Source organism: Ahaetulla prasina, chromosome 1, assembly GCF_028640845.1.
Source record: "Ahaetulla prasina isolate Xishuangbanna chromosome 1, ASM2864084v1, whole genome shotgun sequence".
In the NCBI taxonomy this organism is placed as follows: Eukaryota; Metazoa; Chordata; class Lepidosauria; order Squamata; family Colubridae; genus Ahaetulla; species Ahaetulla prasina.
In genome coordinates, this window is record NC_080539.1 from 133642840 (window position 1) to 133657462 (window position 14623).

The 14623-nt window shown below is 35.7% G+C and overlaps 1 protein-coding gene across 2 annotated transcripts in view; it reads right to left on the reverse strand.

Annotated features, from left to right (window-relative positions):
* The window catches only part of KCNQ5 (potassium voltage-gated channel subfamily Q member 5), a 364357-nt gene that overhangs the window by 25535 nt on the left and 324199 nt on the right, over window positions 1-14623 (reverse strand). Inside the window, exons 9-10 of one of the 2 annotated variants that reach the window (XM_058176378.1) lie at window positions 13184-13210; window positions 1502-1722 (exon numbers count right to left, since the gene is read on the reverse strand). In XM_058176378.1, coding sequence (XP_058032361.1) covers window positions 1502-1722; window positions 13184-13210 — 248 coding nt within the window. The remainder of the gene's footprint in view (window positions 1-1501; window positions 1723-13183; window positions 13211-14623) is intronic. The other variant, XM_058176369.1, reaches the window with a different exon arrangement.

The window sequence follows — 14623 nt, forward strand, 5'->3', positions numbered from 1 at the left end:
TGTCTCCGCCTGTCAAATGACGTTGATTAGCTGCGCAGCACAGATTCGGCTAGCTAAAACTTTTAGCTAGCCGATTCTAGCTAAAACTTTTAGCTAGCCGAATCTGTTTGATTCTTTTAATAAATCATGTGACTTGAATGGATGGATTTAATAAATGAATAATAATAATAAATAATAATAAATAAAATAAAATAAAATAAAATAAAATAAAAAATAATAATAAATAAATAAATAAAATGAATGAATGGATTTAATAAATCATGTGACTTGAATGGATGCGATGCTGGCATGACCCGCACGTCTGATGTTGCTCACAGTGGTCCAAGGGACCGCTCAGGGAGTTAGTGTGCTTGCTCAGACTCGTGAAAAATTAGAGGGAACATTGGTTGAGGACCACCTCTAAGTACTGTTATGGACAACAGAAAACCCAGAGAGAAGCCAAAAGGATTATGTAACAGTTGTAACTGATGACCATTTGCTAAAAATAGAGCCTTGCTAGCTGTTAGCAAGTGAGAGCAGGAAAAGAGAGGACAATAGTTCTGGGTTTGGAAACCACAAGCAAGGTAGGGGGGAGAAAATAGCATGAAGGTCAACTTAAAAAATTAGAAAAATAATATACTTAGGAGTACAGAGGGGTTAGATCAGTGGTGGGATTCAAGTAATTTAAGAACCGGTTCTCTGCCCTAATGATTTCTTCCAACAACCAGTTTGCCAAACTGCTCAGAAAGTTAACAACCGGTTCTCCCAAACTGGCTGAATCCCACCACTGGGTTAGATTGTTAGTACCAGAAAGCATTACTCTGGAAAGGAAACCGACTGCAGTGGAAAGGTATACCTCGACTTACAACCACAACTGAGCTCAAAATTTCTGTTTCTAATGAGATATTTCTTAACTGAATTTTAGCACATTTTATGATCTTTCTTGCCACAGTTGTTAAATGAACCACTGCATTTATTACGTTAGTAACACAGTTGTGAAGTGAATCTGGCTTCCCCGTTGATTTTGTTTGTCAGAAGGTCGCAAAATGGGATCTTGTGACCCCGGGACACTGCAACCGTCATAAATATGAGTCAATTCCCAAGCATTTGAATTTTGATCATATGACGATGAGGATGCTGCAATGGTTGTAAGTGTGAAAAATGGTCATCGGTCACTTTTTTCAATGCCATTGTAACTCTGAACCATCATTAGATGAACTGTTGTAAGTCAAGGTCTTGTAAAACTGTAGTTCAACAACTAAAAAATGTAACACAGGAATGAGGAATAAGTTACATTTGCATCAGATCAATTTCTTATTGTAATAAATGTTTTGTAAAAGTGGGTTGCCTTGTATTGTGCTGGGATTTATACCTTGTACAAACCTAACCTTTGTAGGTGAACAAAGGAGCATTGCTATTCTAGGACCAATGTTTGGTGGCTTCACCATTATGAGATAAGATTTAATGTGGCAGAAGGACATAAATATAATGAATAAGACAGGTAACGTTTTAAAAATCTTACTATCTGGTATTGGCTTAGGCTGAGAACTCTTCAAACGCAGGGAAGGCCGGAAGCGTGTTCGGTCATTGAAGCTCCAACTCTTTTGCACTTTTGTTGGGCTGCCCTCTGCAGTAATATCCGTACTTGGCGATCTTCTGTCCCCAACTGAAGCTTGTCTGTTCTTGATACTCTGGCCCCTCGGGCTAGCCATCCTCACCCGTTCTTTAAAGCTCAGCTTCTGACTGTGGAAGCAAAAACATGCATTTTTACTTCACTCACATTGATTTATGTATCATGCTACCATTATAGATGAAGATACACATTCAGCTGCATATATTTGGATGCAGATGTGAATGTATTCCATGTGTTTAACTCCCTTCCCCCCTCCCCCCCTTCCAGTAAAAAAAATATTTGCGCTAGTCAGTTCTTGATACAAAAGGAAGTAAGAAAACTTCAAGAATCACGGAAATCCCCATACCTGGAAAAGTTCACCAAGCTGCAGTATTAAGACCAAATACACAGTGATATTAATACTGATCACAATTATAATAAAACACATTCCAGACATCATATAGAATTGGAAGTAAAGGAAAATATGTAACTGCCTCCCTTGATACCGTAGTAACTCCCATTCTCAACTGTGGAATTTATCTGCTTTGATACCAAAGCTTTGATGTTAGGGAACGCTTCTGTGAGATGGCCTGCCAGATAAAATGGATGGATGGATGGATGGATGGATGGATGGATGGATGGATGGATGGATGGATGGGGATCCATAAAAGTGCATTTTTTATAGATTGAATCACTTTCTTTATAATATGATAGGTATTAGAGATTTCATCGGAGGAATGTACTACTTCTGAGAAAAATATCCTATACTACAGTAAGAGCGAAACAAAATCAACTAATAAAAATATCAAATTTAAACTTAGCAAACTTTCAGCTATAAATTTTGGGCAACTCTAACTATACTTTTAAATTGTACAACATAGGCTGTGTACGTAAGATGCTCTACAATGGAATCAATAGTTTTCAAGTGCCATTATTTTTGCATGCAGTTTGTTAAAGTTAGACAAGCAAGATTAAGGTTATTATTCATGCACACTCCCAAACATGACATTTTTCAACAGCCCACAGACATTAGCAAACACTACATTTCAGATTTCCTATCACCCAAAGCTCTACGCATACGCATACACAGACATAGACCATATATTATTAAAACTCATGTTTATTGATTTGTTTGTTTCCTCGTGTTTGCTCAAATGATGCTTTACCTCATAACATTTTTTGAACTAAGGTATCTAAAATCTGCTAACTTAAAGAATGTGTAAAAAATCTGGACCCATTATTCCTGTAGATTTGCAATTTCCATGACAGACCAGTTTTATTCACAAAAGTTTTGGTCATTGCGATGTTCCCCTAGTCACGATTGCAATTTCTTGCCAAATTGCCAAAGTTAATGGAGAAGCTGGCAGAAAGTTGGAAGTCATTACCATCTAAATGCTTTTTTGCCCAACTATGGTCATTCTGTTTATGTAAATAACTTCATTACTGAAGTTTTTATTTTACAAAATATTTTACAATATAATTTATATTTTACAATAATTTATTTATAATTAATATTTTATATTTTATATTTATATTTATTAATTTATATTTATATTTTAAAATATTTTACAATATTTTACAATATTTCTCCATTCCTCTGAAAACAACAAAATACCTTATCCCACCAGACTTGAAATCCTAGGCTTAGAAAACTTGGAACTCCGTCGCCTTCGACAAGACCTAAGTTTAACTCATAGAATCATCTATTGTAATGTCCTTCCTGTTAAAGACTACTTCAGCTTTAATTGCAACAATACAAGAGCAACCAACAGATTTAAACTTAATGTTAACCGCTTTAATCTAGATTGCAGAAAATATGACTTCTGTAACAGAATCATCAGTGCTTGGAATACTTTACCTGACTCTGTGGTCTCTTCCCATAATCCTAAAAGCTTCAACCAAAAACTTTCTACTATTGACTTCACCCAATTCCTAAGAGGACCATAAGGGGCGTGCATAAGAGCACAAAAGTGCCTACCGTTCCTGTCCTATTGTTTTTTTCCCCTTCCTATATATATATTGATGCTTATACCTCCTAATATTTACTCATATATATGTTCATATACTATATAATCCTTTTTATATGATGTTGTGACAAATAAAATAAATAAAAATAAAGTTCATTTGCCATTAAAATTGTTTATTTATTATATATATTCTTCTTACATGATCACAAGACCCTGGATGAGAGTTAAAAAAAATTGAACCTCTTCTGGTCACCTGAGATTGCACTACCTTTTTCTCAAGAATGGCCCAATGCATCACAGAGTTGTCTACTTATCTAACAAAATTTAGAAGAAGCAACAGAATGTTCAGTAAGTCTATCAGTAGAAAGATTGGCTCATAGAAATTAATATTACATTCTGGGAATGGGATTATTTATTTGCCACTAATAGGCTATAGAACCAAATAAAACAAGCAGATTAGGTAACTAGTTTTTATCTGATCAAAGTTTTAGCTTGAGAAATGAAGGACATAGATTGCTTGTTTGTAGATACTCCTATCTGATTTGTACAAAAGAGTTACAGATTGTGAATTAGGTAAAATCTGTTTATTTTTTAGGTGTGCTACAACTAATAACAGAATATGAATTGTATTCAGCTAACTATCACAATCCAGCATTTATTTATTTATAGGAGCGGGCAACATTTTGAAGATTTTTTCCCTAGGATTCTGTAACGGCAGCTGCTGTCCTGGAACAATTGTTACTTATTGTTAGAAATTGTAGACTGATGGTATGTGGATGTGCATGGCATTCCAAAACGAAGGGCTGCATAGCTCTGTTTACTTAGAAGTATGTCATTTTTGACATAAATGATGATTTTTAGTCAATGTTCTCTCAATAACTTACAGATAATTCTCACTCAACAACCATTTGTTCTGCAACCATTCAAAATTATGACGGTGCTGAACAAAGAGACTAAGGACTTATGCCTAAAGTTATGGTCATTGTAATAACCATGTGATCACATGATTATAATCTGGATACTCGGCTGTTGTGTCTTGCCCGCCCTCAGAGCAGCCGGGGCCTTCTTACCTGCTCCCGAACACTGAGGAATGTATGCCTCCCGGCCCAAGTCCTGGCTCCATGCCCACACAAACTGCAGAAGAAGGAGCATCTCCCTGCCCCAGCCCTGACTCCATGCCCAGGCAAACGGAGCAGCTAGACCCCTCCCCCTCCTCCACAGCAGGTGAGCCTGAGGAGGGTTTCCCTGACCCAGCCGTCAGCGGAGGAGTGGGACACGACATCGGCAAAGCATTTATACTTACAAATGGTTGCCTACACCCTGTGATCAAGTGAATCACATTTGCAATCTTCTATGCCAGTTTCCCTAGAAAATCAATGAGGAAGTCATCAGAGAAAGTTGTAAGCTGCTGCCGCCTGGTCAAAAGACTCCCCCTGGTTTCTGTGGGCTGACTGAAAAAGCTCTCTGCTGAAATCCAAGCGGGATTTTAGCATGGAGTATTTAAAGCCTGGGGTATCTTCTGCCAGCTGCCAGAGACAAGAGGATTTTTTCTCATTTCTGGGGGCTGGCTGGAAAAGGCCTGTGGCTAAAATCGAAGCAAGATTTGAGCCAGGTAGAAATTACAGCCTCAGCATAAGGCTGAGCATAAGGAGAGGCAGCATAATAAGGACATTGGGTGCCTCGGACGGCAGCGGGGGATCGAGGCGGGGAGGAGGCCCAGTGCAGGCTGCACAGAAGTGCCTTCCTACTCAGGGGCTTAAAATCCTGCTTCAATTTCAGCAGGGAGGATTTTCAGCTCCTGAGCAGAGAAGCAGCACAATAAGGTACAGTAAAGATCACGGGGTGTCATGGGGTGGGGAAGGCCTGCTGCAGGTGGTGGATTTTGACAGGTAGGATTTTCAGCTCCTGAGTAGAGAGAGACTTGTGCACCCTGAACTCCTATGGTCTTCCTCACCCACTTGAAGCACCCCATGCTCCTTACCTGGCACTCAGTCCTATTAACGACCTGTTAAGATTGTTTAAAGACCGCAACCAGGGGTGTCAAGATTGTGATCACTGAGCAAGGCGATCATGTGACATCTTGGTTAACTACCGCTTTGCTCAGTGATCAAGATTCTAGCTCCAATTGTAGTTATTAAGCAAGGATTACCTGTATAGAGATTGCAAATTAGACTGGATTATATTGGGATTTGTACATTAAGATCTGCAGTATACAGTAATTTCAAAGGAAATCAGGAAAAAAATAAAGATGCCTTTTAAGGAACAAGCGGAAGAAAACCTGAAAATCTCTCCCAATTGTATTTCTTCCTGGGATGAGTACAGGCTGTCTCTGAAGAAGCAAATTATTTGGGCCATTAAGGTACAAATGGAAAAGCCTATCTGCCTGTTGCTATAGCTGCTAATCAAGTTCAGGCCTTGTCTGTTCTATTTAATCATGGTTCTTGCATCTTCATGCAACATGACAATAAAAACAGAGGAAATGGAAATGGATTCTCCCACCACCACAAGCCTTTAAAAATACATTCTCGGTGTCTTGCTGCTTTAACCAGGTACAATCTAAAAAGGAAATGTTTCTCTGTGGGATTATAGGAAACGAAATGAAATTATGAGACAGTGATTATGAAATTTGTAGATAATAAAAAAAATGTATGCATGCAATTTAATATGTTTTATTACAAATACAAGCAGAGTAGGCAGGAGACGAAACGCAGCAAATCAAGCACATGCCAGACAATTTCTAAAATTATAGTTTAAAAACTGCAATAAAACAATTAGAAAAATGTGTGTTTTTCATTGTGGCATTCAAGAGAGTACCTTTTCCAGAACTGTTTTACCCTTTTAACTAGAGAAAGTAAACTTTTTAAGAAAAACAATCATGAGAAAGGCCTTCAACCTTAATTTCTGTTACTTGCAATGTAATTATTATTGCATAATCATTAATCAGGGATATTCCCATGTTACTTTTCAGAATTAATGTACTTTATTGGTTACAAGGCAAATCTTAAGGCTAAGAAATTCACATGCCATGTTTAATTACTCTGGTGGGCATAGAGGCCACTCTAAATTTAGAGAACATTTCTGGTTAGCACTAGTCAGAATTTAACAATCACAAAGGTTTCAATTTCAAGTTGGCGTTAACTGGAAATGTCAGTGGCTCTCGGCTCAAGAGGAAATGTTTAACCACAGGAAAGCCTCTGACAGTGCTTAAGGAATCATATGGAATGAGAGTGTTGGTGATTTACTGTGCCATGATGGGAACCAGTTTCAATCCTGTTTACTTTACATTTACATCTATTGAGTATCAAAACTGATAAGAGAAATCAATTATATACTTCTGAACAACAAAGTCAGTCTGAAGCTAATGAATATTGTGGTGAGTGCTGTATTTTGAACTACATTCACTGCATATGTTAGCAATATTCAGCAAAAACTAGCACCCTAAAATTCTAGGTTTAATCATCAGGTTGGCTTTTTGGAATTATAAAACCCACCATGTTATGGTCTATGAATTAAATGTATTATAGCTTTCAGACATAATATTTAAAATATTGCATGGTTTGGTTTCTGGACTAAAACTGTTTTATTTAAAAATAAGAGGGTGAATGACAGCAATAATACGTATTTTTATTCTCTGCCATATTTATTAAAATTAATTCAAGATAGATTAATTATCCGTCTAAAATTTTACATACAGTATGTTTGGGAAACAGCAACATCCTTTGCTCTTTCCTGTTGGTTGGCACTGGTCCAAGTTATCTGAGGGATCGCCTCTTCCGAATTACAACTACGCATCCAATCAGGTCTGGCAGGAGAGGGATGTTTGTGGATTCCATCTGCGAGAGTCCCATCTGATGGTACCTAAGAGGTGAACCTTTACAATCATAGCCCCTATCCTCTGGAATATCATCCCTCTTGAGATGAGGTTAGTTCCATACTTAATGACTTCCAGAAAACCCTTAAAACATGGGGTTTTTTTCAACAGGCCTGGGGAACTCTTGGGGGTAAAGAATCCATGTATTGGTTGTATTATGTATAATATTTCCCCACTTGTGGTTTTGCTTTGATCTATTATTACTGTTTAATTGTTTTTAATTGGTTTTCAATATGTTTTAATAGTAGGTTTTATTGTATGCCACCCAGAGTCACTTTGTGTGAGATAGGCAGCCATATAAATTTGACAAATGAATAAATAAATGCCTTCTGTTTGTTGGTGAGATGAATAACCATGTAGTTTTGGTTGAACGTAAGCTCAGATTTAAGATTTCTGTAAACTTCTGAAAAACTAAATTCAGCAAGTTTTCTCTAAATTTAGCTTTAATTTATTAGAATGTAAGAACTCAAAAATCATTTTCCTGTTCTAAAAACCATCTTTATCAGTTTTCCTTTTAAAAATCTTGTTGGAGGCTGAATTTTCCCAATCTTGTACTCTCTACTTAGGTTACAATGAGAAGTCTAAGAATTCAAAGTGAGTGCTGAGATTGAGAGGAAAAATTCTTGGCATACAGCCTCAATGAATGTTGAGAAGCATCGTTGGAAAACACAATTTTAATCATTACGTTTGGAATTCACATTCTTCTGAGTTTTCTCTCTGCACTCTTAGTACACTAGAGGTCACTGTGATACCATTGCAGGGCTACTGAAGAAGGGATCTTAATTAAATGTTTGGCGCCAATGCCTCTTGGTAGTTTCAGTTGTTGGTAATAATTTATTAAGATTTTAAAGAAAATAGAACAAGCTATATTTTACTTCTCTATTTTTAAAGAATGTCAAGAGTGGTTTTTATTTGCATATTAACATATCAGGGAAAAATATTGTAACTGTTTGCTCTCAGGGACCAAGAGTATTTTTCTTCAACAAATTCATAAACTTAATTTGGTACTCTTTTTGGTAAATGAGACCCACTGATTCCAGTTGGGCTAAATCACTCTTTTAGAAGCAAGTACATTGACCTCCCAAGCTCAGATAAGTTGGTACAAAGCTGTGTAATGTTACCTAAATAGGGTGGTATTTTATGGAAACATTAAAAACCCCCACAATCTTGCTTTCTTTATTCAGAAAAAATATAGGTCCTTTTACCCACATCACAATTATTCTTAAACCAAGGCACACAACCAATGCAGTTATCTAATTGCATGGATTATATTTTTTTCCTATCGTAGAAATTTATAAAAGGCAAACTTTTTTAAAAATATATATATATATTTTGGTACAAAATTGCAGGCAGCAAGCAACAAGTAAATCTATAAGAAGCTGTGGCAGCAGAAGATGGGGGAAACCCAGCCCAAATTATGAAATAACTTTTCAAGGAGCAAAAAAAGCACCAAGAAGGGAAAATAAATTCTTCATGCACCTGATGTTAGTTTTCATTCCCATTATCATGTGAGTAGACAGGATGCTGGATACCTATGTTTCCGAGAGGTGTACATCCTGAAGAGCTTCTGTTTATTACTATAAAGCTTACTAGGAGCGAGGGGAAATAGAGGATCATATTACTAAGCATACCAGGTGATGAAAAGAGTTAGGTTTTCCATGTGAGCCAAACCAGTCTTGCTTTTTATTTTTAACCAACAAACAAAACATTCATAAATTATTATTAAGTTTACAGTTTATATTAAACAAGTTATAATAAAGAATATTTAAAAAATCACCTTCAAAAGTCATTAAAGATTTATTTATTCCGTGAATGTATGACTACTGTAATGTGGGAATTTTATAAATACTTGTTTAGCATAGAAACCCAACTTTCCCAACATTCATTTCTCTATTGACCTCTGAGGAACATGTAACCTATTTATGCTTTCAACATAAATCCTACCAGGGAAATGAATTTTATTCAGACTATATAGATATTTTAACGTGCTTAAAATTGGGTATTAAATTAATCTATTAGTATCTTACTCTATGTATAATGATACATCCCCAAAATAGATGGGATATTTATGAATAAGCACTATTTTGTTAGAAAAGGAAATGCTTTTTATAGTCATAGTCATAAATATGTAACATGCAGTAAAATAGGAGAAAACTCTAAAATCTTACATAAAAATTTAAGATTTCAGCTAAGCCTATAATGTTAATATTGGTAGCTTATTGAAATATTACATTTATCTTTTGAAAACACAGTTATTCATAGGACAAGTTGGTTTGTTAATGTAACTTATCATAAGGCTTTATCCACATGTTTAATTATCCTTTTAAAATGCTTAATTTGTACATTGATACCAATAGAGTACATTTGAAATGCTAGTAGACGATGACACTATAATACTCTAGCAAGCCAACAGTTTGGAAGATGACCATTAAAATTCCTGTTATGCTATTTATATTCACTATAAGGTTTCTGGTGGCAAGGAATTGTTAATTCAGATTATCCTGTTTAAGACTGTTGTGCATTAAACAAGAAAATAACTATACATCTGCATAATGAGATTAACTACACGAAACATGAAAACAACATAGAGGGAATATCCACTAAACAGAGTGCTAAACCTGAATTGTGAGCATTATGATCTACACCTAAAATAAAAAAGGCAGTTTGTTTTATTGAAAGTGGTTTATTTAATGAATATATGGGTGTATTTTTATGATACAGGTTTGAAGAAAATCCAGTTTATAAAGTTGCTGCCCTGAGATGAAATGCCAATTGGAAAAAAAAAAGGAAAGAAAAAGTTTAAATATTTGAAATACCAGTATTATAAATACTAATATGAACAATTAATGAAAATCTTGCTAGTAAATTCCGTTTTGAAAGGTACGGTATTTGTTAAGAATTATTGGCAATATTTTTCTTACACAAAGGCAATTAAATTTCCTGGGAACCGATGCACAATTTTTTTTATTGACAATGTTGGAACAATTAACAAACCATATACAACCAGTACTGTCTTTGATCTAATATATTTAATACTGCTATAAGACATTCTAGTCATCTTTACATTTATATGCCCAATCTTACAGGTAGATTTTGACTTACAATGGCAATTGGGATCAGAATACCTGCCATTAAGAGATGCAGTCACAAAGCATGACCACAAATGCTCAGCAATGCCAATCCTGGAAATCTCAGTCATCATTAACCGGATCCCGATTGTTAGGTGAGACAACTTCCTACCAACAAATTAATGGAACAGCTGGCAGGAAATTGCAAGTAAGGCAGGTAAATGTCTGCTGCTGGGTGGAGGACGGAGTAAGGGAATGCACGGGGTACTAGGGAAAGTCAAGTAGGACACAAGGAGGGTACACGAGAGATGTCAAGTGGGCTGGAGGGAGTGTGAAGGAGGTGCAATAAAGGTTGGGGAGTATGCCTGGGGGTCTGCGAGTGGTGAAGAGGATGTGAGAACAAAGGAGCAGCAGAAGGGTTTGCGAGTTTGAATATGTGACTTTCTCTGCTGGCTTCCCCACTGACTGTCTGGGAAAGCCAGCAGAGGTTATAAATGGGAATCACATGATTGTTGGATGCATGTCAACTGGTTGTAAATGTGAATAGGTTACCAAATATCTAGATCATGATCATGTAACTGTAGGGGTGCTTGAATGGCTGGAATTATAAGGATTATAAGAATTATAAGGAACGAATTGTAACCACCATTCGTTCAGCCCCATTATAATTTCAAACAGTTGCTGAACAAATGGTTGTGGATCAAGGACTTCCTATATTTGTATTTTAGGAGAAAAAGAATAATTGATCTGAGGAAAAGAGAAAAAGATTAACATATACCTGGAATGCCTATTTAAACAATAGATTTTAGGAGAGAAATCTCAGGATGCCAAGAAGGTTGAGTAGTGTGTAAGAATGGTCAATCAATGCTAAGCGCTTCTATCACCCTACATGCATATTTGAAGTCCAGTGGGACAGTGACTTAAGTCTCACATACTTTTAAAAGAACAAGCCAATTCATAGAAATAACTTTTATTTCTGGCCATTAATTACATTTAAAAAGAATGTATTTATCAAAAGGCAACATAACAAAGAGGATGGTTATCAAATTTATAGTCTGCTTATCTTCCAGGGATACCTGTCCAATCATGCTGGAAATAATTTGATGGTCTAAATGCGATTTTTATGCTGCTGCCACCAAACCCCCAAGATACTTTGACTTATAGTTCCCCCATAGTGCATCAGCAGCAGATCAAAGATTGAAAAATACTTGGTTGGAGAAAGATGGACAAAATGCAAGTGAATACAACTAGGTACCCGCTAAATATTTTGTAAGTCTCATTTGTGCCAGCCAGCATGATTAATGATATGGTATGATGGAAAGTATAACTAATCATCCGAAGGGCATCCGATTGCTCAATCCTCAGGTAGTCAGTTATATACAAGGACTGAATCAAAGCAGAATTCTTCCTATACTTTAGCTGCTGTATAATAAATGGATCTGTCAGACCTTGGTTATTTGGTTGAACTTGATGACTGCAGCTGAGGACAACAGCAGGATTTTCATCTGCTGATAGCAGCCCTTCCTGCATGACTGCCAGGTAGCTAGTTTCAAATGTCTGACTAGCAGGACAGGCAAAATATTCTATTTTTTTAAATAATGACAGTAGTGTATATGTAGAAGAGCCTGATAAACGATTCAAAGGTACATCAAAATAAGGATAAAAAGCTATGTAGCTACCACATGTATCTTTCTCTCCCCACCCAATGTATATATGTTCATATTTTCACTTTAGATGGTTTAATTCAGACTTAGAATTTATTTACTTTATATTTTCATTCTAGGAACTTAAGGAGATATGTATATTACTCCCTCTTCCAAATTTTTATCCTCACCACACTTTATCTGTTTAATTAAACTAAGAGATAGTGACTTTTTCAAAATAATCCTGCATGCTTTCTAGATGAACTGGGATTTAAATATGGGTATCCTCCAGGGGCAGGTGCCAAATTGCGTCGCTACCAGTTCGCTCTTACATGCACATATGCTCGTGCGTGCATCCGGGTGGGTGGGCGGAGCCTCCCACCACTGCCAATCCGGTGTGAACTAGTAGCAACCCACCATTGGTATCCTCATCCTGGTTCAATTTTATAATCCCTATAAGTATATTGGTTTTTAGTCATTCTTCCAACAGACCAACTACACCAGTAGAATATATGATAGAAAAGACTAACCTAAAAAGACTAACACTGTTTGCAAAGGCAAATTGCTATGGGCAGGTCCTTTCTCTGAATGTAGTCCATAATATTTTTAATGAATCAAAACTATTACTTAAGCATATCCTACACTGACTTTATTTTCAAAGTTCTTTACAAAAGTAGAGAAAAAACGTTTATTCAAATCAGACAAAATATTCTGATTAGTTTAAAATCCTCTCTATCTCAACAGATATGGAAAGCTACTTAAACCTTAATTATCTAACAAGCTATGGCTACATTCTACAGAAATCTGTCATTTTCCTGCTTCTTAACAGAAGAACATTCTGGCTTTTATACCTTGAGTGACAGTTTGTCTGCTTCAGAATAATGATCTATCTAGGAAAAGTTTTCCCTGTTTCTCCTAATTGGATTCAAGCACAGCCTTTAATTATTTTGCAATAAAAGAATGTATTTCCATTCCCAAAGTGATATAAAATTTCCAAAATAACATTTAAGATTTTAAACAATATACATAAAAACACTACAAACCTGCTTGATGCTTCCCCTTGTTCTTTCCTTCATGAGTCAGATAATAGAAGAGAGAGGGTTTTGGGGAGGAAAAAAATTTGTTATGCTAGCAGTACCCATCATGATGTGGTTACAAATATTATTAAATAATTTTAAGTTGCAATGGGATTTGTTAATTAAATGAATGCTTAAAAATTATAAGCAAATATTTTTTTAAAAAGCAAGCACAAACATCCAAGCATGGATTTGTATTTATAGTGACATTAAAAAAATGCTATGTTAATGCATGCTCAACATGCTTATTATACATGTTTAGAGAGAGAGTTGACAAAGCATTTATTAGGCAAAATGCAGTGCTCATATACAAATAACAGAGAAGTGTAGCTATCTGCGGTAATGAAATATAATTAATTCAATCACTGAGACTAGGGATGTCTTATAAAAGGACCAATTGCATTTCTTTTTGGCCATAACTATCTTGTAATATATAGAGCCTTGGCTTAATTGTTTATAAGAACTGAAAACTGATATGGCCAATATTACACCTTTACAGCTTGATGCCTAATAAAATTGCTATGCTATACAAATTTATTCCAAAAACTAACCCAACTGTTTTTTCTGCTAAGTATTAAATATGAAAGTATTAAATATGCAAAATACTGGGCTAGGTTTTAAGCATAAGAAATATTGTCTAATATTGTTACAGCTGCAAACATTTTTATTACCATAATTGTGAGAAACATGCATCATTATTATTATATTTAAAGTAACATTTACGCAAAAATAGGAAATTAATACATATTTGTTGATTACATTCTACAACAAGATGTAGTGGGAAGATCACAATAACTTGTTACCTAGCTAAGAACAATATACTGGACAATAAAGATTTTGCTTCCTGAACACTTTTGGGTATGATCTTATAGATTTTTGGCCACTGATCACAGAAATAAGCTATAATTTAACCTTTCATGTACCCTTTTATAAAAATTGTCTGTTTTTATACAATGGCCATGCTGCACACATGAAAGCAACATACAAAAACATGGAACTGTGTTGAAGCACATTCAACAAGTACAACTGGAATATCTGTGGAGATCTAAGAGTAGTGGTTCTGCTGCTTTGAAATGCAGTTGAAATATACCAAGTACTATTACTGTTGTGAATAGAACAGCCATGCAAGAGAGTTGCATTACATTAAAAAGAAATGGCCACTCCAAAATAATTTTGTTCCAGGACAGAAAAAGGTGCCACATGAACCACTTGTTAACCTGATAAAGATATTTTTCCTCTGCTTTACACAAAATCTAGACTGATGAAAAAATTTATGAAATCAATGAACAAGGAAGGTTAAGGTTTTTGTTATTTGAGACAGATGTTTCCAACAAGAATTGATGGCAAGAATAAGGAAGGCAGTTTTATTGGTCCACAGATCAGATACATCATCAATGACAAGCACTG